The sequence below is a fragment of the Arachis duranensis genome, chromosome 8 (genome assembly GCF_000817695.3).
Source record: "Arachis duranensis cultivar V14167 chromosome 8, aradu.V14167.gnm2.J7QH, whole genome shotgun sequence".
Lineage (NCBI taxonomy): Eukaryota > Viridiplantae > Streptophyta > Magnoliopsida > Fabales > Fabaceae > Arachis > Arachis duranensis.
The window spans coordinates 31,946,796-31,974,766 of record NC_029779.3 but is presented as its reverse complement, the minus strand read 5'-3'; the positions used below and the strand labels follow the sequence as shown (position 1 = coordinate 31,974,766).

Here is a 27,971-nt window from a genome sequence, read left to right as displayed (position 1 = left end):
ATATGGTCTAAAGAAATCTAGACGAATGTGGTATAATCGTCTTATTGAGTATCTAGTCAAAAACGAATTTAAGAATGATGATATCTGTCCATGTGTTTTCATAAAAAAATTTGCATCTATATTCATTGTAATTGCTATGTACGTTGATGATTTAAATATCATTGAAACTCCTGAATAGATTCCAACAATTATAAAAACTCTAAAAGAAGAGTTTGAGATGAAAGATTTTGGAAAGACTAAATTTTGTCTAGATCTGCAGATCGAGCATACAAAAAATAAGATCTTCATTCATCAAACAATATACACAGAAAAGATCTTGAATAGATTTTATATGGATAAGTCGCATCCATTAAGTACCCCAATGATCCTAAGGTCTTTGGATGTGGAAAATGATCAATTTCGTCTTAAAGAAGAAAATGAAGATATTCTTGGTTCTGAAGTACCATATCTCAGTATCATTGGGGCACTAAGATATCTTGCTAATAATACATGACCTGATATATTATTTGTTGTGAATTTACTAGCAAGGTATATTTCCTCTCCAACCAGAAGACATTAGAATGGAATCAAACAAATCTTTTGATATCTTCATGGAATGGTTGATATGTGATTGTTGGATTTGGATCCTATAAAGTTTAAATTTCACTTTAGAGAGTAAAGTGTGATTTCTCACCATTTATTTTATAGGTGGAGCCAAGAATAAATATGAGAGAGAAACCATTCAAGGGTAGAAGATCACACTTTACCCTCTAAAGTAAAAATTCAAAATTTAGAGGATCCAAATCTGTGATTGTTTTATCCATATGGATCCAAGTCGTAGCTAGTTGGCTATGCAGATGAAAGATACTTTGTCTGACCCACACAAAGAAAGATCTCAAATAGGATACCTATTCAAATATGGTGGTACAATTATATCATGGAGGTCCACAAAACAGACGATTGCAGCAACATCCTCTAATCTTGCAAAAATACTAGCGATACATGAAACTAGTCGCGAGTGTTTTTGCTCAAGAGTTTGATCCAATATATTCTGTCATCATGTGAACTGATTGAGCATAAGATAGCTTCAATTGTTCTGTTTGAAGATAATACAGCATGCATTGCTCAACTTAAAGGTGGATACATCAAAAGTGATAGAACAAAGCATATTTCTTCCAAATTCTTCTTTACTCATGACCTTCAAAATCAAGGAATAATTAATATCCAACAGATCCGCTCAAACGATAATCTGGCAGATTTATTTACAAAGTCACTTCCAAAATCCTCCTTTAAAAGATTGGTACATCAGATTGGGATGCGCCGACTTCGATATATAAAATAATTTCGGCAAGAGGGGAAGACTGTACTCTTTTTTCCTTTGTCAAGTTTTTCTACCTATTAGATTTTTCTTGACAAGACTTTTAATGAGGCAGTCCCCATGACAAAGGATATTGTACTCTTTTTCCTTCATTAAAATTTTTTTTCGTTGGGTTTTTCTTTAGTAAGATTTTAATGAGGAATAATTCGAAATGGATATTCAAAGAGGAGTGTTGTGATATAGATGTCCATGGGCGGCTCAACTTTTCCATGATAAAATGCTCATGTTACCAAGAAAAATCACATTAAATGAAGATTGAAAATAAGCACTCCATGCATATATAAATAGGAGTATGATCTGAGTCAATATAAACAATAAAAAAACACTCTATTTATACTTTTTATATTGAGATATTAATTATGATAAATTATTACTATAATTATCTATTTATACTTTTTTATTTTATATTTATTTCATCTTCCTTATTTATTTATTTTAAAATAGTTTTATTCTTTGAAAGAATAGTAGAATATAGGATATTAACACACAACTAGAAAATAGATTAATACAGACAGATTTAATCTTTATTATAGACAGATTTTTTGTTACCGACGAAATTACCGATGGATTTTGTCCCTCTATAAAAGCCTCGTAAAAAATTATTTACCGACGAATTTTTTCCGTCGAAAAATTACCGACGAATTTTCACCAGTTACCGACGGATTTTTCCTCAGTAAATTCTCCATCCATTTCTCTGAAGCGACAAAATTTCTGACAGATTTTCTGTCGGTAATTACAGACAGATTTTTCAACAGATTTTCCGTCGGTAATTACAAACAGATTTTCCAACAAATTTTTCGTCGGTAATTGGCAACATATTTTTCGACAGATTTTTCGTCTGTAATTTGAACCTTGGAAAATCATCTCACACTCTTAATACAGACAAAAAATCCGCCTGTAAAACCGTCAGTAAGGTAAAATAGATTTTTTTTAGATTTTTTCAATTACAAAATAAACTTGTTTTCATACAAAATAAATATAAATTTAATACAAATTTTTATCTAATTTGTATTCGAATATTTCAAAAAATAAGCAAATTCATCGTATTATCAAACTAAAAGAAAAGTATTATAAACAAGCAAGCCAATATAATTCAAAACATAAACAAAGTGTATTGATAATCAACTATAATTCCCAGTATATTGTTCAACCATACTAAAACTATCAGTTATAGTCTTCAGTGTCATCTTCATCCTCCTCCTCGTCATAATCCTCATCCAAAGAGATTGAGGGTGGCGGCAGTGGCAGTGGTAGTGGAACTGCACTAGAACTAATTGACGCTCTAACCTTCTCATAATAGCTAACATAAGCCTCATTCCATCTCTTATGTTTCAGCTTTTCCTTCTTGGCCTTTCCAATTGTCCGTTCCAACTTTTCTAATTTCTTTTGAGTCTTTTCCAAATGAGCCAAGCGTGTATCTAACAGCTTACTAATACGCTCATCTGTTTGTTGAGTAACACGCTGAAAAAGCTCTTCATTGAGATTATGAATCTGTTCTCACAAATCAGGAACAAAATTTTGATTTTTAGGTGCTTTTCCAGATACAGAATTGGCAAAAGTGGTTCCAGACTTGATAGAGCTAGAAAAGAATGACCATTTTCCATAAACTCGACTCTTCTTTTGCCCACCACACACTTTCTCCCAAATCAAGTCTTCATCAATTGATGGTAACTCCATTCCCTGTGCTTGAGCCTCGGCATATTGGGCCTGAACTTTTACCAACTTTTTTATAAATTTCTCCTGTTACACAATGATTATATCAATTATATAATCAAGTTTCAAACAATATAGTACACTATTTAACAATAATACGGCACTTATGACTTGATTATGTCTACCAAAAAATGTTTTTAACCTTCATTACAAGATTTAAAATGTCAAATTATTAAATGTGTGATCTCTCTTTTTTGTATTTTACACACAACACTTGGAAAATAATGAAGAATCATCAGATTTGGATCTAGCTAGCTACATGTTAATAATCTAATATCTATTCATTTTCTGAACCTTGAAATTTGATTCAAAATATGAAATTGAATTTCAGAAGAGATTTACTATGAGAAGGCATTATTATGATTGCTAATTGGTTTGATTTTGATCATGGTATCTGCTGAAACTGTTGGATCCTTTTCCTCTTGCTCTCCACTCTCAAATCAATCCACTAATTGAACTATTAATTTAACAACTCATCTTTCACTTAATCATACCTTAAACTAATTAAGCATTTCTAGTTGCATATATACATGCATGTGTGTATATAAATATTCAAGTGGCAGCATGTACATTAATTTAACATTTATGTTATATCTCACATAAGTGTCTTGAGAGCGCTTGTCCACCCATTTAGACTTGTCACTTTTAAGTGTGTGGGTTTCTTTGAAGACCTCCTCGTGAGTTGGTGTACGACCTAACTGCTTCTTCTGTTCCACATAAAACACAAAATAAGAAAAATTTTACATAAATAGATGTCTATTAAATAAGATCTAAAGTCACTTAAATTATGTTACCATCCTCTATATAATTGAGCTCAATGGAATAGAACCACTGCAATAAACAGAACTACCTAAGAGTGATGCTCGATTCTCCCTTGCTTTCTTCCTTATATTTTTCCATTTCTCATCTATTTCCCAATACCTTTCCAACACCTTTTTGTAAGCAGGAATTAGTCATTCGTGGGTTGTATCCACACCCTCACGGATATCTGACATCATTTGACTAAATCGCTTACTTGTCCTATACTTGAAAGCCCTCTAAAATAACTCATCATCATCATCAATAAGAAAGTGACTCTGCACATACTCATCAAGTTGTTACTTATAAGATTCAAATCACATGAACAATATTCAATCAAGTTTTCAATCAACATATAGAGGCCACAAAGTATAACATAACAGGTCTCCTACTACACAAGCAATCTAGACACGCACCAAAGCATGGCAATGAACAAATTTATATCCAATAAAATGGGATAAGAGGGAATCTAAGTTTACACTGGTAAAAAGAAAAATGTCTAAAAGTTAGGACAGATTTTGATAACAGCAATAAAGAGAGTAAAAATAATGAGACATGAGAGAAATTTGATAAAAAAATCAGGGCAAAAGAAAATAAAGAATGTATAATTACAATAGAAATGAGATAAGAGAGAATCTAAGTTTACACTTCAACTACCACTTGCATAAAAACATAATCAGTGTCAACATGCATTCACTTAAGCTAGGTCCAATACCAGCATACCCACCATCATAAATAATTTTAAATTCAATCCAATAAAATAAATCTACAAATTTTGGATATGATTAAAGACAAATTATGTCTCTAAGTTTCTGTTGTTGTTTCAACAATAAACCATTTATAGGCTCTGTCTTATAGCAAAGTAAAAAAGAAAGTAAACCATTAGCACTTTAATATAAAATTAAAATATAGTAGTAAACACATATCTTTAGTCTATTAGCACTTTAATAATAATCAGGAAGCATATAACTAGTGAAAATATATACAAACAAAATTAATAATTACCTTGTTTAATCAACTTGTATTTAGTTATGGAGAGATCCAAATTTTACTTTATTTTTCCATTAAGAACCAATCTTTTTTTTGTGACACTATTAGGAACTGATGCAGTCTCTGATGGAGGAGATGTACTAGAGCTTTTAGGTGTCTTTAAACCAACTAATAGATTGGAATCGCGAGGCGGAGGAGGATTCGAAATTGGAGGAGGGGGTGGAAAAGGGGGATCCATACATCCTAGAGTAGGCCAACTTGATAGAGGAAGACACGTGTAGCCTTGATTAGGTACCATCAAATATGGTTGCTGGCTAAGTGGTCCTGACTAAAAATCTGACATAACCGAAGTCCCAAAAGAGGTGGAGGTGGTTGAAATAGCGGTTGCGGCGTTGGTGCGAGAACCTCTATAACCCTTGACACCTTTACCCTTGACCCGAGGAGGCATGACCTACATATATATTAAAGACAATATTAAAACAATACAAGCTAAAATAATATGCAAATGGTTTATAATATTTGATTTGATTCAGTGGACCATTTAATTTTTTAATGGGGGTTGGTTAAAATGTTATACTTCTGACGTGAGTGAAACTTATTTTATGCAGGTAATAGTGTCTCCAGATGCAGATCCTCCTGTTGTTTGCATAATGGATTATAGGTATGATCTTCGTATTTTCTTAGAAAGGCTTTGCTCTTTATTTTGACTTTTTTTTTCGTATCAAAATATTAATGGCTATTATGTATGAAGTTATTCAAAGATGTGACCATGTGTCAATTTTAAATGTTTAGATATCTGTTGATAAATTTAGTAGTCAATGACATGTTTCTATGCGTAAGATAAGATAATTATTAGTTGGGTCTACATTTTGTAGACAAATAAACAAATTTGGTGGTTCTCTATACAAGAAATACCTTCTGATGAGCACACCAAGGATGAAACATGACTAAATAATTAACAATCCTGCACTTTATATAAGAACCACCCCAACGATTGCAAATGGAACAAACTTGAAAAAGGTGACCCAAATATAAATATAGAACTTAAAACAATAGCCATAATCCAATATGTAAAGAACAATATATGTAAAGAACAATGTAAGCTAAAATAATACAAGCTAAAAAAGATTACCCTATTAAAAATTAATATCATCATCAAAGTCTGCAACATCATCATATTCATTTTTATTAAAACTAGAGTCGATGGACAATTCGACAATGCGGTCCTCTCCAAATGGAGACTTAAGACTAATAGGAGGTTCGGTGTCAGAAATCCTAGAAGGATTGCTCTCATCCGCTTGATAAGCTACATCATTCTCTTCCTCATCCTCCTCTACATGTACATGATTGGTTTCAATTCGACCTCTTGGTTTAGTGTTTATAACAATACGCCATATAGACTTGCAATTTCCAGGATAAGATAAGAAGTAAACTTGTTTAGCTTTTTGGGTAACAATGAAAGGATTATAGTGGCGATATCTTTTACTATGGCTGACTTCGGTTATTTTGTAGTAATTATGAATATGGGTTCCATTTGGACGACTTGGATCATACCATTGACATTTGAACAAAACAACTCGATTAGAGTCACTACCAGTGTATTCAAGCTCGAGTATATCTTCTAATACTCCAAACCAATCACTTTTTCTGTTGCTTATATCACCTTTAACAGACACACCAGTGTTATTGTTTTTTTTTTCTTTTGCCCTTGCAAGAGTATGAAATGTATATCCATTTACTTTATAAATTGGATAACTTGTTGCTTTATTTGAAGGACCCCAAAAATTGATTGCGAACCAGGATCATGTAAATAGGGCATGACAATCTTCCTTGTGTCATTCACCCAGACAACATCCTATAACCCGAGAAATCATTGATAGTCCACATCAATGCCGCCTTTAAGATGAAATTCTTCTTTTCTACAATATCATACGTCAAACACCAGGATTTCACAATTCATTTAATTTGTCAATCAAGGGTCCCAAGAATACATTAATATTGGCTTTAGGATTATTAGGACCAGGTATTAAGCAAGTTAAGAACAAATAAGGATCTTTCATACACATTCCAGGAGGTAGATTGTATGGAATAACAATTACGGGACAACAAGAATAAGACTTGCTAAATTGGATATTTGGGGTAAACCCATCAGAACAAAGACCTAACCTAATGTTTCTAGGCTCCAAAGCAAAATCAGAGTGGATACGGTCAAAGCTTTTCCATGCCTCCCCATGTGATGGATGGGTCATCACGCCATCATCAGGTTGGTTTTTTATGTGCCACGTCATGTGCGGAGCTGAACTCATTGACGCATAAAGCCTTCGAAATCTAGGGATTAAGGGTAAGTAGTGCATCCATCTGATAGAAACTCTCTTGAACTTATAACCACCATAAGAAATAGGCTTGAATCGAGATACTTCACAAAACTTGCAACTAGTTATAGCAGCATTGTCTTTTCGATACAACATGCAATTATTTGAACAATAATCTATTTTGATTGCCTTCAATCTAGGATTTTGCACTAACTTCTTAGCCTCATAGTAATCCTTAGGTATGGCACTACCTTTTAGGAGCAATTTCCTTAATTAAGGTGGCCCACTGTTTAAATAACTCCTGTGATTGGTTTTCTTCGACTTTAATGCATAGTATTCTAACAGTTATCGATAGTTGAGAGTGCAGACAACTTTCCCACAAAGGTTTTTGAGCTGCCTCAAGAAGATCAAAAAAATTTTTAGCCTCTACATGAGGATCCTCTGGACCAACATAATCAAAAACCATTTCATGATACCTTCTGGAGTTGTCTTCCCAACTAATGGCATACATATCACATTCTTCCACATTTGCACCACTTTCTGAACTACCTTTCCCATAATTATTAAATCCCGTCTGATTAATCCCTATGTCGTCAAATCTCTCCATATTCTGTCCAAATCCAATAATTTGGCATAAATCCTTTTCCCACAAATGCATCTTAATAATGTTAAGCTCTTTATAGTTTGTGCATTTACACTTAACGCATGAGCATCTACACTTTCTTTCCGACTTCACAACACCTAACATACTAATTATTTCTATAAACTCCTCAACCTTGTCATAAAACTCAGGTTTAATATCTACTCTTGTTGGATTCAACCTATCATACATCCACACTCGATGGTGCCAAGACATTTTTTACGAATTCGATATTTTTAATACATATAAATCATCCAACATAAGCAACATTTCATCTATCATACAACATCCTATCAATATTTAATCATATCAATATTTTCAATGCAATACAAGTAACAACACAACACAAGTAATATTTCATTTATCATATAATATCCTAAAAATCAATAAAATTTATAACACAAGAATTGCACTAATCTAAACTCTAAACAAAAAATTAAAAGAATTAGACTAAAAATCTCTGAACAAACACACAAATTAATCTTCTAATAATTAACTATTGTACAATGAAAAAGAATGTGTGTGTTAGAGTATTATTTTTAATAAAAATTTGGGGCCTTAAAAGATGTGATCTAATCTGATCATTTTAATAGCATTGATCTGATCTCTTGCAACTTCAATTCAAGAAATACATACTATTAATTTCTTTTCTTTTTCCTTTTCTATGCATATATAAAAAGAGACCATATATATTATCTGACTTCACACTTCACATTATGTCAAACACTCAAACTTGACTTAGAAAATTTTAAATAAACAAAAGATACCCATAATATAAAAGAAGGCCAATGCTATTGTGTAGATGGCCAAAATATTTATATGTATAAATTTGAAATGTTGAAATGAGATTGAATTTTGTCTGTAATAGTGAGATCCGCATTAATAAATAAATTATTATTGATGGGCTACCATCTCAATTGTTGTAGTGAGAAACAAAATGCATGTAAAAAATCTAAAAATATTAACCATTTTACTATTTTTGCATCTTTTAAATTAGATAAATTGAATTTAATTAATATTAATAATTTTTTTGGTGTTTGACCATAATATTAGTTGAATTTTAGACTTAAACTTGATGTCATACTTTTTATGTCAATATAAATTATTTTTTTGTTTAAAAATTATTATTTTTATTGATTTTGTTAAATAAAATTTTATTATATAATATTTTTGTTATTCTTATTTTATATTGTAATTATGAATATTTACAAAATACTATTACCTTTAAAAAAAATTTTGAACAAAATTTTCTAATTATATATATAATAAAATTAGATTGATTTATTAAAGACAATTTTTTTATAATTTCAAATAATATAAATTTAATTTATCTGAGTGACAAAAAATAAAATGAGAAGCATTTTACATTATTTTTTAAAAAATAATAATACAAATATACTATACCTTTAAAATATTTTGTTACATAAATTTAATGTGATAGTAAAAAAAAATTTAAAAGATAGTGAAAATAGTCATGAAATAATGTCTATTCTGTCTTTTACATGACTTATTATAATTTTTCTCAATTAAGTGCTAATATATATTTCTATATTAAAAAAACTATTACTATCGTTTTTTTTATTTTTTTCTCCATTATTACATCAAATTTATGCACGAAGACAAAAAATAATTTTATTAAAATATTTTACCAAATAAAGTTTTAAAGTCATAGTATTTTTTGTTACACAGGATAAATTAAATTTATATTATTCAAATTGATAAAACGAAATTTCTAACAAAATAATATAGTTTTATTAATTTTATTAATTAATAATAATTTTTAAACCTAAAATTTGTTATCACGGCAAAGGTTAGTTCCAAGTCCAATCTAAAAATTTCAGTAACTGGCATAATACAAAAAATTTCATTAAATATTAATTAAAGCTATTAACTAATTTAAATGAGACATAAGCTTTTTTTTATTTATAATGAGACACAAATTTTAAAATTTTCTATTGGTTTCAGTATTTTTTCTGTAACAATTCAAAATGGTAGGTCCATCAATAACAATTTTTTTATCAATGCAGATTTTATTATTATAGACAAAATTCAATCTTAATTTAACACCTCAAATTTATACATGTGAAAATTTTTGATCATCTACATAATAACATTGGCCATAAAACAAACCATGGTATTATCGATCAAATAAAGCTTCTGACAATGAAACTACATGTCGTCCATTTTAAATTAATTAGATACTAGTACTATTTTGAAGCAACTTATAATTAATATTTAAAAAATATTATAGAAGTTTCTATTTTTCTTAAATAAAAAATATCAGACATTTTAATGAACTTTAGAACAGACTAAATTTTCAATAGCAAACCAAGCTCAATACAAAAAAGTAGTCTATATAGTATATATGATATCTTACAGATCAAACTCAGATAATTATCTACATTACAAATCTGATGATAAGATAAAGTTCTATGGTATGATACTATGATGGTATTAAATATCCACACCATAGGATATTATGTGGAGATCTTCTTCATTAAACACGTTTCTGTTGCAGCAGAGGCCCAGCACAGATGGTTTAACTATCTGCCTCATACAGTGCTGCACTCGAGTTCTAGTCCCAGCTCCACTTGACAAATGTTTACAAGAGAAGTTGGGGCTATTGAGCAGCTTCTATTTTTTTTTTTTTTTTTTTTTGGAAAGAAATTTTGTTGTAGATAAAAAGAAGTAAAATGTAACATTACTTTACCAAAAAAAAAAATGTAACATTAAAAAGGAATTGAAACCATTAAGAAATAAAATGTTCATGCCTATATCATTCACATTCATGATAAGTTAGAAAATTAACAAATTGTATAAGTTGGAAATATAAGTACCATGTACATTATCATTTATTATGTATCTTAAGCTCCTTTATATATTAATTAATCGTCTTCAAGAAGTTATAAATTATACACTACAAGTTAAAGTTAAAAAAATCCTCTAGTTGATTTGTGTTTTAAGGGAAGTTTAGGAAACTAAGTACTAAAGAGAGTCTTCATTGTATATAATTCATTTTCATTATAAAGAACGAAAAAGAAAGTTTACATAAGTATTGTATACAAAGAATTATAGAATAATATATTTTAACAAAGCGATGATCATAGTATAATAGTATCGTAATATACACTGTGATTCTCATTTCATTTTATAATAATAACGAAGCGATGATCATAGTCAAAAGAAGTTGATGGCTCATATACAATTATTTTTAAGTAAAATTAATAATTAAAAATTATTATATAATAATTTAGTTAAATTTATTAAATTATTTAATAATATATAAATATCAATTTTACACAAAAATAATTATATACGTTCACTCTAAAAAAAGTATACTTATTATTTATTCAAAATTGAAAAGAAAGTTATTGATGATTATAAATAGAGAAAATCTTGTTTCTGCGAAGATTTTTTTTCCCCTAGGTAGGTCTAGTATATATATAATCTTAGAGGATAAAATTAGGACATTGGAGGTTGAAATAAATTCCGACTTTGTTGTATCACATTAAGAAGTAAAATGTTCTCAATGGGTTTCAATTTCTTTTTAATGCGACATTTTACTTCTTTTTATCCACAATAAAATTTCTTTCTAGACAGTGGCACAAAAAATGGTGACCCAAGTTCAAAATCCAGTCATGATCACATACACAAAAATAAATAGAACCTGCCCAATAGCCCCAACTTCCCAAAAATAATTAGCACCTAATCATACTTATTAATTTTCTTAGCAGTACATCTGCAAATATCTGCTGCTCCCTAACATGATGTCTCATCAACTTCTCTTGTGAATATAGGCAACAGAAACGTGTTCAATGAAAAAGGTCTCCCACAATATCCACAGGTGTGGATATTTAATACCATCCACAGCATAAAACTCCCCTAAAAGTAAATTTTTTCTTTGGTAAACAAAACGGGGCATAACACCCAAAAAAAGGAATTACAAAACAGAAATTAATCGGGGTAAGGTAGCCCCTCTACAATTATCAGCTAAGATGCTCCTAAGTTTGGTACTAGGTTGATCAATAAAATGATATCCTGGTTCAGTAAATAAGCTTTCATTTGCCATGCAGTCCGCTCCTCTATTTCCTTCTCTGTAACTATGTACCAGTTTAGTTTGCCATTTCCTCTGGAGGATTTTCACTATTTTCCTCACTATTGCTTCTGGGTGTTTATTGAAATTTGTTGCTCCTTTTATCACGTCCACCACCGCTTTGGAATCCACTTCTAGAATGATTTTTCTCATTCCCAATTCCCATGCTGTTTTGAGTCCATAGTAGACCCCCCATAACTCTGCATAGTAAGCTGTGCAATAACCAATATTTGCAACAAAACCTGCAATCCATCTACCTTGATAATTACGAATTAAACCTCCGCATCCAGCCATTCCAGGATTTCCCTTTGCAGCCCCATCTGTATTGACTTTCATCCAATCTTCCGGTGGGCATTCCCAACATATATTTGTTTCAATTTTGTTTTTCCTCTGACCCTCCTTCTTGAAAGCTTCCTGGATTAGTTTCACCTGTTTTAGGATAAAAGGCAGAGGTTGCATTGGTCTTTGGAATGGGGGGTTGAATATTTCTTGATTCCTCCACTTCCATAACCACCAACAAGTTACTAGAAATTGTGTATTCCAGTTTCCTTGTTTTGTGGTTCCAAGATCCATGGCAAGATTCCATCGGATCCAAGCATTAAAGGGAGCTCTAAAAAAGTCATGTATATGCTCATGATGGATTAGTTTTACCCAAACTCTAGATGCCACTGGACAGTCTCGCAGCATATGAATTGTGTTCTCCTCTACACCAGTACATCTATGGCAGCTTGAGTTCATCCCAAAAATCCGTGCTCTTCTGTGTGAAGTCATGATTCTTTCACGGACGACTAGCCATATAAAGCATTTGATCCTTTCGGGTCCTCGCCACTTCCAAATAATCCTCCAGATTTGGTCGGTTTCCTCTCCATGATTTTCAAGTATTCGATATGTACTTGAGATGGAAAAGTTACCGTCACTTGCAGGGTTCCATCTCAACCCATCACTACCAAGTTCTGGTTCAGCTGGTGGTAAAGCTCTGATCTTGCATAAAGTTTTCTCATGCAGAAATTGTTGTAGGAATTCAAAATTCCATTGCCCATGTATGACCGCCTCACTAACTGTCATATTAATGTTTGTGTTATCAATAAGTTTTTTGCTATTAAGCAAAAGCGGAGGTTCATTCTTTACCCATCTGTCTCTCCACATATTTGCTTCCTTACCATCCCCTATAGAGCGAGAAATGTTTTGGTAGAACAGCCCCTGGAGTTTAGTTAACTCCTTCCATAACGGAGAATCTGTAACACAGACCTTCATATCATGTAGAAGGATTTTATCCCTTCCATATTTGTTCACCAGTGTTTGCACCCATAAAAATGCCTCTTTATCAGTATGAATTTTCCACAAAATTTTCAACAAAAAAGCAACATTCATAGTCTCCAGCTTTTTGAATCCCAATCCTCCTAAATATTTTGGTTGGCAAAGAGTGTTCCAATTAACAGCATGAAACTTTCTGTTCTCCATGTCACCTCTCCAAACAAATTTTCTTTGCATTTTTTCAATTTCATAACATATTCCTTTTGGAATCTTCATGTGCATCATATCAAAGTTCATAGAAGGGCTTATAACGGATTTGGCTAAGGTTACCCGCCCCGCAAAAGATAAACAACTACTTTTCCAACCCTTCAACTTTCCTGCTACTTTATCAATTAAATTCTTAAATTTCTCTTTACCTTTTCGGGCATTTGTCAGCATCGCTCCGAGGTATCTTCCCAAGCAGTCTGCTTCTATAAAACCGCTTTGGTTTTTTATTTCTTCTTTAGTCTGTCCTGTCACATTTTTGGAGAAGAAGATAGATGTTTTTGAAATATTCACCTGAAAACCTGAGGCAAGCTTGAACTCCTCAAGAACCCCTTTTACCACATTCGTTTGATTTGTAGAAGCCTCCACAAAGAGCAAAAGGTCATCTGCAAAAAGCAAGTGTGAAATGGCTGGTCCTTGCCTCCTAGCCGTCATTGGTTTCCATCTTCCTTCGTTGACCTTTTCCTCTATGAGCTGTGATAGTTTATCCATTGCAATGACAAAAAGATAAGGAGAGATTGGATCTCCTTGTCTTATGCCTCGAGTTGGAAGGAATTTCTCCAATTTGCACCCATTCCACAAGAGTTTATAAGAAACAGATTCAACACAAGACATTACAATGCGCCTTAGGTGGTGTGGAATTCCGAATTCTTCAAGACTCCTCCGAATGAAATCCTACCTTATACGATCATACGCTTTCTCTTATAGCCATAAAATTTTTCTCCCCTTCATCTTCTTCATGTCATGAACCATCTCTTTGGCTATAATAATATTATCATGTATAGTTCTTTTTGGCACGAAACTTGATTGGTTAGGGGCAATCCTTGTGGCTAAAGTGGGTTTAATTCTCGCAACTAAGATCTTTGCAATGCATTTATATACCACCTTACATAGAGCTATTGGGCGAAATTGTGTAATAAATTCAGGCTGAGAAATTTTAGGTATAAGGGCAATTAGAGTTTGGTTAACCTCCGCAATAGCTTCCGGATTCAGCCATAAATACCTGATATATGAGCAAAACGCTTCCTGCACCAGGCTCCAATTCTCTTTGAAGAAGTGAGTAGGATATCCATCCTCACCTGGGGCCTTGAGGGAACCGATTCCAAACAGCGCTTCCTTTATCTCATCATGCTTGAGCTTCGCTTCCATAATAGCCAAGTGTTCGCTCTCCATAGGCGGGTATGTGAGTACAGTGTTTAGTTGAAAACTTTGTTGTTGATCTTCAGTGTAAAGGTCATCGAAATGCTTTATTGCTAATCCTTTGAGACATTCTATATCTTCACACCATTCTCCATCACTATTTCGCAATTTAACTATACGGTTCTTCCTTCTTCTTATCAAAGTTTTTGTGTGGTAAAATCTTGTATTACGATCACCCTCTGTAATCCATAGTTGTCTTGATTTTTGTAGCCATAGGAGTTCCTCCTGCTTCAATATTCCCTCTAATTCCTCTGTGAGTTCTTTCTCCAGCCGGTATAGAAATTGATTGCTGCCATAATCTGGAGATTTCTGTATCCCATTCAGTCTTCTAAGAGCTCTCTCCTTTCTTCTGAACACATCCCTAAACACCTCTTTGTTCCATGTCTTCAAACCATTGGTGAGCAGATTAAGTTTTTGAGGCAAACCTTCTCCTAGTTTCCAAGTGTCATTGATTACCTCCTTGTATTCTGAATGAGTCTCCCACATAATTTCGTATCTAAAAGGTTTTTCTCCTATGTCCATTCTAGCTGGTATCGTTTTTATCAACAGGGGGTAAAGATCTGAGCTACATCTCGGAAGTGTTTCAACTCTAGCATCCGGGAACATCATTTTCCATTCTTTGTTTGCAACCGCCCTGTCAAGCCTTTTCAAAATCCTTTCCATTCCTTCTCTCTCTGCCCCCTTCCATGTGAATTTTGAACCCACATATCCTAAGTCAATCAGATTACAGTCACACATCCATCTCTGGAACTTCCTGCAAGCATTCATGTTTCCGATACTTCCCCCTTTTCTTTCTGATAAGTTTCAATTTCATTAAAATCCCCAACTAAAACCCAAGGATCTGTCATACCTGTAGCAATGTCTCGAATATCCTCCCAGAGTTGTCTACGAAGCCGCTCTTGTGGGGAAGCATAGACCGCTGTGATGTACCAGCTAGGATTGTTCGTTATTTTGACTCTCATGTGAATGAATTGTGCTTGTTTTTTAATAATAGAAATCATCAAAGAGGCATCATCCCACAACACCCACACACCACCACTGAAACCCACCGCTTCTTCCACGCATGAGAATTGGCTTCCAATTGATTGAATCACCTCTTCTGCGTTTGTTCCACTGCATCTTGGCTCCAAAAGGATAATCACATCTGGCTTATACAGCCTCTTTAGTTCTTTGAGTGTGCGAACCGTGTCTCTGTTCGCAATACCCCTTGTATTCCAAGAAAAAATATTCATAAGTAACTAAACAAAAAGATATAAGCACAAGATACCCAACCAATTACAAAAAAGATCAACTTTCGGCCAAAGGCCCATCAGGAAATAATCATCTCCTCCACTATTTGTGGAGTACTCTCTTCTCTATTGGTCTTAGCATGGCTTTTATCCTTTAACATACATCCTCCTTCCCTACTTCCCTCCTGATCAGGAGATTTTGGGTTAGGGGGAACAACAAACTCCGTTGGTCCAAGTGAGGAAGGTACTTCTTGTGATATGGGATCCTGTGAGTCAAAATTGGGAATGGCCCAGTTGTCCTGGTAGTGTGTAGACAAATTTTTGTGATTATTTGTTGGCATCGATTTCTTTAGTTGTTTGGCCCCATTGTTGCATGGAGAAGCTGGTGATTGGGCTTTTGATATCTCTTTGGGCTCTGAAATAGTAATGTCAAGGTCCATATATTCTTTGTTGCTTTGATGACTCTGATTTGTTTTAACTAGATTTACTGAGCTGGCATTTCTTATTGTTGGCTCCCTACATTTTGCTTTAATTGCCTGATTTTTCTCCTTTTGTTTACCCGCATCATTGTTTTCGATAATCTGTACCTCATCCTCCTTTTCCTTTTGCATCCCATTATTTTGGTCCTCCTTATCATTTGTTTCCTCATTTTGTAACACATGAAATCTAGACAGATTCCCTGTTTTCATGCCTTCCTTCATCTTACCACTACCTCCGTGATTATTTCCATGTTCTCCTATTTTCAAGGTTTTTTTTGCCACGTACTGGCTTTTGCACAATCATCTAGGGACCGTATGATTCCTCTGAGGCATCGATGACCTTTTTACCCTTATCCTTTTCTGTAATTTCACTGCTACCCCTTTCTTCAACCTCTTTCTCTCCTCCTTTGTTTCCTCCATTGCTGATGGTATTGCCTCCGTTTTCTTTTGTAGCTTGATTCTTCTCTGGGCATGTACCGATGTCGTGTCCCACTCTTCCACAAGAAAAGCAGACTTGATGCAAACCCTCGTATTCTACTACAAGTTTCACTCCATTGATCATGTAATGAGAGACCAGTGGCTTGGTCAAATCTAATTCCACACAAATTCTTGCATATTTACCCCTAGCAATGTCAGCCGTATTGCTATCAACCTTGATGGTTCAACCAATGATGTTGCCAATTTTTTTCAAAATTGACTGATGGTAGTATTCAATAGCAACTCCCGGCAGCCTAACCCATGCCGCAATAGTATCAATGGTAGCTAAGGCTGGATCAAACTCTGGTTTCCATAAGCGAACAGCTAAATAGTGATCAAATATTTTCCAAGGACCTTGCATAATCGCATAATCAAGATCTTCTGAATTAAAGAAGCGCACAAGAAAATAGTCGTTTCCTAGGTCTATCACCTCCAGACTGCCATGTTTTTCCCACATTGTCTCCAACCTTCTCCTCATCACCATCAGAGAGATCCTTCGGCCCATAAGCTTCACTATTAGAGATTCCCACCACTCTTTCTTCATCTTCCTCTGTTTCCTCGTGGTTTGTGTCTACTTCCATGACCTTCACTTCGCCCTTTCCAGTTTTTTCCGCTTTTCACCATGTCTGCAAAAGAGCGTGCTCTTTCCTCCTGTGCCATCTGGTTTTGTTCTGCCATTACAGGGACCTTTTCGACGTGGGCCTCCCTCTGTACCACATTATTCTCTGCCCCTTCCTCCATCCACTCCTCTGAGCGTGGGAACAGAGCTCGTCCGCCAGAGAAAGCATTGTTTGCGTTGGTCTTTCTCCCTTTTTTCACAGATCTCTCTTCCACCTCGTCCTTTGGTTCATGGGACCGAGAGGCCCCACCCCTCACAAAACCACCTTGCATTCCCCTCTCTGGAAGAGTGAGATGAGCGCCGCACAAGATAAAACCCTAGCAGAAGAGGGCGTCACTTTTTTTGTTTGTATTTTACTTTTGTGGTATTCGCCTAATCACCTCCCATAATTCCCCTAAAAGTAAATTTGATCTAACTTGACCTATTTATTATTCGTACCTACAAATAATAAAAACATTCCGTTCGTTTGAAAAAAAAACATAATGCATTCTTCAAACTACTTTTTTTTTGTGTTGATCTGATTTCATAGATCCTCAATATGAAAAATGTCTAAAGATCAGGAGAAAACTTACATAATAATGGTTAATTTAAAAGATGTACTTAATTCTAATAAAAATTTATGCTTAAAATAATTTTTAAATAATTATAAAATAGTTTAATTTTTTATTTTAAATAATATTTTAATAGTGTTTATAAAAATAAAAAATATAAATATTCATTAATCGATTATGAATAGAGGGAACTTGACCAAAATAGAAAAAACTAGAGTGCCAAAACTATAAAAATAATAAGGTGGAAATTCACCTGCAGTCGACTGCAGGTGAAGTTGCTTCTGGATCGTTGACACGTGTTGTTGTATGGTTTTAAAAAATCGATTTATTTTATACAAATGATTTATTTAAAAAAACCGATTTAAATAGATCAAATAACTACTTTTAAAATAATTTAAATTTTTTCTGCGTGTTATTCGTAAATTCCTAACAGATGAATTTGATATGTTCTTTTTCTTCATTCATATTGACCAATTTTTCTTTAAATTTATCTGAAACTTTTTTTTTATTTAATTTTTGTCAAATATATGTATACAAATTGTTTGAAAAAGTAAAATTTAGTATTCTGAAAAAGAAACAAAATTCACGGTTTTTTTTATAGGAATGGCATAAATGATATCATCGGTCTTTTTTTGTGTCTCTATTTTTATTTTCTTGATTAGTTTTGTTTTGTTTCCCATAACTTACATTTTCAGTTGCTTTTAAATTAAGCTGTAAACATATTTTAAATTAAGCTGTAAAAATGTTCAATTGCAAATTTATCGTTAAATTAAATTTTATGGTAATCAATCAATTAACTTTTATTTTACTAATAAACTATTTTCATGCAAATTATTGTTGATTTTTCAATATTATTCTATAAATAAATTAATTTTTTAAGATAATAAGACTATAATTTACTTGTCTAGAAATTATAATTTCACTGTCATGCACGTTTTTGTGTTTTTACTTATCAACTAGAATTTATTTTTTAATGAAATTAGAATTTATTTTCAATAAAACAAAAGTATCTAATCAAAATATTAATTTGGTCTCCTTAAATAATTAAACAAAATATTATTAATTTTGTCTACAACAAAATTTTTTAATAATTTTTTTCAAAATAAAATTGATTCAAAAATAGAGAAAAAAAGAACTAACTAATGAAAATATTTATTTTGACATTGTCATCAAGAATAGGATAATCATAGAAAAAATTCAACCAAATAAAAAGAACCTAACTCATACAATTAAACTACCTTCATATCATCACAATAAACTATAACATCACCAACTAAAGAGACATATAATAAATATGAAAGAGATCATGTCAAAATTTCAACAATGCTCATGCTATCAACTAGTCTACGTTATACCATAATTACATTTTTGTCTTCCATCACATGAAATTGCCATGAATTATCTTGGCATTTATGATCCTGAACATCAAAATAGTGTGATGACATAAATATGTACGTATTTATTAAATAATTTTCATCATTCACAGAGGAATGAATAAAAACATACTGTGAATGAATAAAAACATAAATTAAGAAATACATTTGAAATAATAAATTTGATTAAGAAATATAAATAAAAAGAACATACCTAATTGAAAGTTTCATATTAGTTCTGAAAAAAGATTAAAAGAGAACGAATTTTACGTGCGAAACGAAGAAGAAAGGAATAAAAGTAACTGCTTGATCCAATTCAAACCGAATTTTTAAAATAAATCATTTATATAAAATAAACTGATTTTTTTAAAACCATATAGTAACACGTGTTAGCCATCTAGAAGCAACTTTACCTGCAGTCGACTGCAGGTGAGTTTCTGCCAAATAATAATTCTCAAATGAAATTAAAATTTTAGAGGAGGAGGGGCACCGCCCTTTGATGACATGTAATTTGGGCCTGCTAACATAGTCATGGTTCCTATAAAATTAGAAGACACGCAAATGAAAAGTCTTTTTTAATTTTCAAGCACCATTAACAATAATAAGAAAGTCTGGGTGAGTCGTCCGAGGTCATTGATCGCTTAGCCACTTGAAAGCTTCTAGTCCAAATAAGGAGAGGATAATGATCTGAATGTAGCCTATTAAGAACTTTCGCGTAAGTATCCTAAAAAGGAAATACAAAGCATGATTGACAAAAGTCCTGTCTAGCTTCTTAGCGATGTCTCGGCTACCTTTGAGTCTCCTATAACAAGTATTTTACCTTAGAGACTCTCAATCAATAGTGGACCTTAGAGATTACAAAAAAGAAAGAGGTTGAAGGAATGGAAGTATTTTACCTTAGAGAATGTTTTGACAGAGTGTGGATTATTTTTGTTTGTGTTATATGTGGTAATTTAAAATAATGCTATTTAATACAGTATTTTTATCAAAAACTTGTCACTGCTCAACATCTACAATACATACATCTACCAACCACAACAATCAACACATGCACAAAATGTATCATCAATCAACAAATGAATCATCTTCACCCACTTTGTTTTCATATAACTTCTTTATCTGAAAGAAGACATCAGAGATTTGGAGGTTATGCAGATAAGATTCCATTAATCAAAAAATAAATGAAGGCATAAAAGGGTACTACAATTAGTTAAATGGAGATTAGAAGCAATTTGTTCAATAATATTATGTATGTACAATATGATTAATCTGCAATTTGTTCACAATTTTCATGTACTTCCTTTATCTTTGACTTAGTGAATTAGTAATAGTATCACATGTCTTTGATGTCTCTAGTCTCAAGTAATGATAATAAATCAGAGAAGAGGATAGCGATTTGATTCCAATTCTGCTAAATGTTGCTGCCAACACTGTCCGATGCAATTTGTTCACGTTCAACATTAATTTAAGATGCAATGGGCATTGGGCAACTATATGCCTTATGCATGCTACTATGAAATAAAATCTTCTCTAATAAGGTGGATGTTGAACCGTTAAACCGTTTAAGTAAGCGCACATAATAGACCCTACTATACTATTCCTTAAATGAAGGCATAAAAAGGTATTAGATAGAACTTCAAAGATAAACTGACACCAGAAATTTTTATTTTTTGTTTAAATTCAAGCATAGTTGTGGAATAGATAGACTAAGATTCTAACTGCTGAGTTCCACACATAACTTCAATTCTACAAAACCAGTTTATGAATTTTTAAATAAGTAATATATATGCTCAAAAAGCAAATTTTATTGTCATATGATTCAGGAAATTAAATTCTATTGAAACAAAATTGAGTTAGAAACTCAGAAGCAAAATGAAAAAAATGGAAGAAAAACTCACCTTTTCTTCTCTTTTGGAGGCAGAAATCAAAATCAAGAAATAGGGGAAAGATTAAAACTTCAATGTCAAAACCAACCAAAATTTGAAACTATTATTGACCAAACCACAACCTAGTCGTTTACTGTGACATGCAACAAGAAAAGGTTCAATTTTGATGATACCATATCCACCATGCAATAAATGAAATTTTTTACTCCGAACTACAACCACAACATCAAACACTTCTTAAAGCTAAGGCATGAAAATAATCAAGAACAAAAAGAACCAATAGCAGAAGATAGAAAACTTAATATCAGAGTGATGAAGCTCAGCTGACACAGAAGATAGAAAACACGTTATGCTGCTTTGAAAAATACCACCATAAAACCGGTGTCAGCAGCAGAGCTTGATTTTACTTTCATTTTTTTATGGTTGTGAGAGTAAGATTGATAATGTTGTTGCTAGGGTTTGTTGGTTTATTTAGTGTGTAATGTTTTCGATTCCTGAAGCTATACCTGAACAGCACAGAAACCATAATTTCAAATGAGAATACATCAAAAATTGAAAGCCATGCAAAACTATACCTGAAACGGTGGATGAGGATGACCAGCGAATGACCGTTGCTGAGGTCAGTGATGAGATCATGGACGAAGCAATGGAAAGAGCGGCGGCGGTGAAAGAAGCTCCTGTGATGGAGAAAGTATGGACGGAGAGAGGAAGAAGCTATTCACTTGTGTGGAGTGTGAATGGATCCAGAGGATAGGATCTGAGTTAGGGTTAACTCAATATTTTCGACGAAAAATTTTAATTAATAATTTAATAAATGCAGTATTTTTGTCTATTTAATTACTATAATCATTTTTTACAAAAAAAAAGTTAATTTTTCTGATAGAATTATCCACGAATTTTTTTTGTTTATAATTTATACTAATTCATTTTTTTTCCGACAAAAAATCCTTTTAAAATTTCATATGTATTTTCGTGGAATAAAATCCGTCAAAAATATCCGTCTGTAATAACTAGTTTTCTAGTAATGACAAGATACCGCTGTGTTATTTATGGTGTCCACAAATTTTGATGGCTATGCTGACTATGATACCTATAATTTTTGGTCACCAAATGCTGACACGTGGAAAAAAAATTTTTTATATGCTATGTTTGGTTGATGACTAATTTTTAGTATACCTATAATAAGATGCATAACATGATGTGTCTATTTTTTAGCATAAAAATATATAAATTCTTCCTTCATTGTAAAATTTAAGATCAATTATATAAACAGAAACTTTAGCGATCAAGAGTTTGTAGTAATTCTGGTAATTTTTTTATTTGTATAAATATTAAATTATAAATTTTATTAATTTATGTATATAAATTTTAAAATATACCAAAAAAAAATGATATTTGTTGGTCACGGTTATAGATATTATATAAAATCAACCATTTATTTGAAGTTGGATTACTACTGAACTGGGGTATTGAACTATGCGCTCTTACCTATCCTAACCAGCTTTAAAATTTCAAGCACTCTCATCCTTCCCAAACCACCCATCACTATCACAATTGTCGATCATCCATATCATTGCAATATATATGCAAGATCTGGATCAGAAGAAATATATATATATATATGCAATTAATCCACATTAATTTTATCATATCAGTTAGTCACCCAAAATTATTGGACAAATTTATTGGCTGTTAACATAGCATTTTTTGTAATGATATATCGTCAGCATCCCTTGTCATCAAGAATGCAGAGTGTTCGACTAGCAACAATAATGAGCAATATATCCAGGAATTAGGATATATGATCTAACAACACTTTTGGACACAGGTAGCAAATTCATCTATTTCTTCTTCTTATTCTTTATTATTATTTCTATGATTGACAAATTAAAACGGATCAATTTCTGAAGGTAATCACTTTGCATGAGTTAGAAGACTATCTACTACCTTAATGTGGGTAAAGGCTAAAATTGCATAATATGATGCTCAATAAAGTTGGAATGTGGAGATTTGAGTGTATACAGAATTAAACTAAACAAACAGAAACAGCAAGATCTTTGAAACAAGTTCTACATACAGAAATAATACAAAAAGAAAGGTATCTATCTATTTATATATAACAACAAATATGAGAGGAAAAGAAACAAATCAGATAGCCCAAAATTATATCCTCCAACAGGGGATGGAAACAAAACAAAACAAACCAAACCAAATCAAATAATAATGTAAGACTACTTTTGGGATTCACATGAGATGAGACTGAATCAGCGTTTGATACGCTTGACTTTGTTCCAGCCTTTCTTGCATGAATCTCCCACAAACTTGACTCCCTTTTGAAACAGATGCTTCAGCTCCTTGGCTCTCTCCTTCACCTGCTCTTCAAACTCACCCATAATTCTTCTCACAAATCAGTTGAAGAGATAGATAAATAAATAGATATATGTATGGTGCTAGCTAGAACTAGAACCAGAACCAGAGCCAGAAGGTGCTAGAAAAGGAGTGGGATATAGATATGGTAGAACTGCAACAACAAAAAACTCTTTTAAAACAAGGAAACCTCGTGGGATCCAACTCAGCACTGACACGTGGTGTTACTTAAATGAGCCACGTTCGCTGGAATTTAGCACAACTGCACAAGCATCTTTCTTGATTGAAAACTACTATCATAATAAACAGCAGTCCAGCTTAATAGTGTAATTAATTAATTAATTATACTATAAATGATTTATTAATACTAATTAGCTAGTAAGAAATTGGTGTGGTAGGAACAGAACAATGGAAAAGCGAAGTGAGGGTAGCTGGCTTATTATTCCGTTGCAGGGAGGGACCACTAACTACTCTGTAAGTGGTTTCAGCATTTCACTACTTAGGTTAGATTAGATGTCTATTATTTTTACTAACTTTTCTATATATGTAAGTTACATAAGAAAATAATAACGAGTAAAGGAAAGGTTGTCAAGTTGGTATATTCCAGCTGTATTTGTAGTACGAGTGAAGGAATGGTTTCGAATCAAAAGCAGAAAATTCTTTGTGCCTGTCTACACAGTATTCCTGTCATTTGAATTTAAACAACGGGAATAAGCATAATTATAACATCTGTCATCATTTTATTGTGTTCCTTAAAAACTTTAGAATCTGAAAAGAAAAGTTACATATGCCATGTGAATTCAATAATCTTCCCGGTTTAGTATAAGCGTCCGTTGGACAGCAAATTGGGAAAGTAAAGATTTAAAACAAAAGAAAACAGTGTTGCTGCCCAGGATCGAACTGGGGACCTTTAGTGTGTAAGACTAACGTGATAACCACTACACCACAGCAACTCATATTTTGATATCTTTCTGTTAAGGATCATAGACATAAACTTTTCAACAATATAAGCACCTCAAAATTTAAAAACCAATAATTTTAATTAAAATCCTATAACTATCCTTGAAAAGAAGGTTATGCAGATAATGGAATTCTGACCGTCCTTCTCCATAACTCTTCTAACACTTTCTTCAAATATTATATCCATATAATCATATTCATAAATTCATATATTTATATCCTTCTTGTCATATTTTCTCTCATGGATATATCACCATTCATATGTGCATAATGCTACAAGCCTACAAAACACTATTCATGTACATAATGTAACATTATCAGTGCCCCACATTTCAAATTTCAAATTTTGAATTTAAAGTTAAAAATTAAAAAAAATAATATTACATCAATTATTTCTATTTTTATTTTTATTTTTCTCTTCGGCTCTTCTTTCTTCTTCAATTCCACCACTTCTATTTCTTTCCTCTTCAACTTTTTTCTCATTATCTATTTCTGTTTCTCTCTTCTTCGTCAGATCTCATGCTTGCCACTTTTATTGTCGCCCTTTCCTTTCCAAGCTTCTATTCAAACCCATAAGCCATCCACTGTTTCTTCTCCTTCCAACGACAGAATGTTACCGTTTTCCACCTCATTTTTTGTATTCTATTTTTTTGAGTCTATATTTCAACGATCTCTCTTTAATTGTATTGTGTCAATGACAAATAATAAGGCTAGGCAAATAATAAGGCTAGGCAACAATGACAAAACCTTGGATATGTGTCTGTGGTGTTTATGTGGAAGGATGTACTTGGACAAGTAAATATTAGAGGTGATTGATAACTTGAGTTAACTAATTCGGGATTATCAATTGAAAATTCATAATCAAGAGTAACCTTGTGACAAAATACTTAGCAACCCAAAGAGGTGCTGGACACCACTGTCTAGAGATTTTTTTCAAGTTATATGCTTGTGGTATGGATGTGTTAGGGAATGAGGCTTGAGCAAATATTTTCGAAGGGGTGCTTAAACATCTAACACCTTAAACCAATTGGTTTGAGAGTATTGATTGAAAGCTTATGTTAAAAAGCCGCCTTAAAACAGGATACTTAGCCTAAACAAAGCAAGAAATTCCTGAAAGAAATGAGAAAACAAGTTAAAGATTATACAATAATACAATAAGAAGGAAGTCTCACAAAGTCAACTAAGTTAGTGTTCAAATAAGTGTCTTATTCTAGGAACTTATGTAAGCTCATACAGAGAGAAGCCATGACTAAATTCATGAGGCATAGTGACTCCATTAAGTAGGATAATGATATACCTCTAAATAAAGATTCACTCTTAATTAATTATTTCAATTTCTATATTCTATTTTTGTTAGAATTCTTTTTCTCTTTACTTGAAAACAAGCAACATTTTAAGTTTGGTGTTGTGATGCATATGCATCTGAGATAGATTAGTGAGCTAATTTAGTTAGTTTTAGCTTAGTTTCATGCATTTTCCTTGTAATAAACAAGCATTTGGATGACTTATTTCTTCATGTATTAATGCATCAAGTACTAGTTGAATTGTGGTCAATTTCATGAACTTAATATATACAAGAAGATGATATTTCTTTTAAATCAATGAAATATCTTGTGATTATTCATGGAATGACAAAACTTTGATGCAATTGTTGTGGTTGATGACAGGTGAAGCAGAGAAGAAACAGGAGAAGGCATGAAGCAGAGCGTTAGCAACGCTAACGTTGCATGTCACAAACACAAGGGGAGAGCATTAGCAACGCTAACGTTGCATGCCAGCAATGCCAGGGGAGAGCGTTAGCAACGCTAACGTGCAGGTCACAAATGCCAAGGGAGAGTGTTATTGGTACTAACGCTAGCCTCACAAACGCCAGCAAAGAGAGATGTTGGCAGCGTTATTGGCGCTAACTTGACCCTCACAAATGCCATGTAAGATATCAAAGGGCATTAGCAGCGCTAACGTTGGCCCAATAACACCAGAGTCGAAGAGATGGGAGCGTTGGCAAGGCCAACGCTGTCCCAACAACGCCCAAGCTCAACAAGCACCATGCAATGTAGCGTTACTAGCGCTAACGCTAGCTTCTGTAACATTAGGCACAGCGTTAGTAGCGTTAGCGCCACTCCAGCAACACCAAGGTCTAACTTGCATGCATGCTTCAGCGTTATTAACGCTAACGCTATGCCCAATAACTCCTGCAATAGTTTTCGAAATTGAGATTGGAGAAATTGGCCATGGTGCGTACGCACGACCCAGTGTGTGTACGAACAAAAGGAAGATATGGCAGGCATGTGTATGCATGGGGCATAATGCTTATGCACAAGGACAAGTTTTACAATGGTGCGTACGCACGTGAAGAGGTGCTTACGCACAGATGGAGAATAGCGTTGGTAAAGCTAAAGTTGGGGAAACGCTACGTGATTGTAGTGTTAGCAACGCTAACTTCAACCTACTAACGCTAACTCCAAGTGACCAATGCCAAGTACACAAAAAGGGGCTACGACTGAAGATTTGAAAGGCCCACTTCCAGAGATTTGAAGGTGCACCTCAGGAGCTAGAAAGTTTGTATAAATAGGTGGTACTTTAAAATAGAAAAGGACTTTTTGGTACACTCTGAATACCACACTCTAGATCACTTTTACTTTCATCTCTTTTGCTTGTACTTCTCTTTTCTTCCTTTTTAGGACTTAGTTTAATTTTTAGTTTTGAATTGTTTCTTGTAATTGAGCTACAAATCACTAAACCCCACTTCATTAGGGGGAGGAGTTCTGTTTGATTTCAATGAACTTTATAGATCCAATTATTACCGAGAGAGGGATTGGATCTACTTGAATTTCATGATGAACTTGAGAAAGGAGTTATGAAATTCAGATTGAGGCTTTCCTCTCATGACCTTCTTAATTGATACCTTCTTAGTAGATACGTGAGATATAATCTCTTTGAATTGAAATTCTGGAGGTTGTGTGGCATTGAGATTAGCAAATGCACTTCACATTTTCTCATGAGCAATTAGATCAAGAGATTGACAATTGTTTATGTTAAGAGAAATTGGATCATCAAGAGATTGAGATCCAATTACTTATAATCTGCCATAGATCTACTTCACATGATTGAGAAGGAGATGAGATCCATTAATTTAGGAAGAATCAATTATCTCCAATCCCTAATGATCTTACCCATTCATCAATTCTCGTTTTAATTCATTGTTCATTTCACTTGTCTTTCTTTCTTTCGGAATTGTCACTTTAGTTTCAATACCCATTTCTCAAATTCCTTTACATTCATGCAATTTATATTTCTCTGTCATTTATCTTTCTATTTTTAGTTTCTTGCAATTTAAGTTTTTGCTCTTTACATTTTAGCTATTTACTTTCCGCCCTTACTTTTATCATTTAAATTCATTGCTCTTTAC

The 27,971-nt window shown here is 32.9% G+C and overlaps 1 protein-coding gene and 1 non-coding gene across 2 annotated transcripts; both read right to left on the bottom strand.

Annotated features, from left to right (window-relative positions):
- Positions 1-11,750: 11,750 nt before the first annotated feature.
- LOC107462117 (uncharacterized) lies at positions 11,751-15,853 on the bottom strand. Its single transcript, XM_016080683.1, has 3 exons — positions 15,472-15,853; positions 14,391-15,415; positions 11,751-14,096 (listed from the first exon to the last, which is right to left on the bottom strand). The coding sequence occupies exons 1-3, from the start codon at positions 15,851-15,853 to the stop codon at positions 11,751-11,753; spliced, it is 3,753 nt and encodes a 1,250-aa protein (XP_015936169.1).
- An 8,629-nt stretch (positions 15,854-24,482) lies between these two features.
- On the bottom strand, positions 24,483-24,555 carry TRNAV-UAC (transfer RNA valine (anticodon UAC)). Its single transcript has one exon. It is a non-coding gene; the product is annotated as a tRNA-Val (tRNA).
- Between the last annotated feature and the right edge of the window lie 3,416 nt (positions 24,556-27,971).

What these genes read in the sequence shown, in the direction of transcription:
- LOC107462117 (XM_016080683.1), bottom strand. Translation starts at nt 15,853, where the DNA reads ATGAATATTTTTTCTTGGAATACAAGGGGTATTGCGAACAGAGACACG. An exon ending in TATTCGAGACATTGCTACAG is followed by an intron (nt 15,416 to 15,471) that starts GTATGACAGATC and finishes GAAACTTATCAG; the next exon opens with AAAGAAAAGGGGGAAGTATC. An exon ending in ATCCGGAAGCTATTGCGGAG is followed by an intron (nt 14,097 to 14,390) that starts GTTAACCAAACT and finishes CGTATAAGGTAG; the next exon opens with GATTTCATTCGGAGGAGTCT.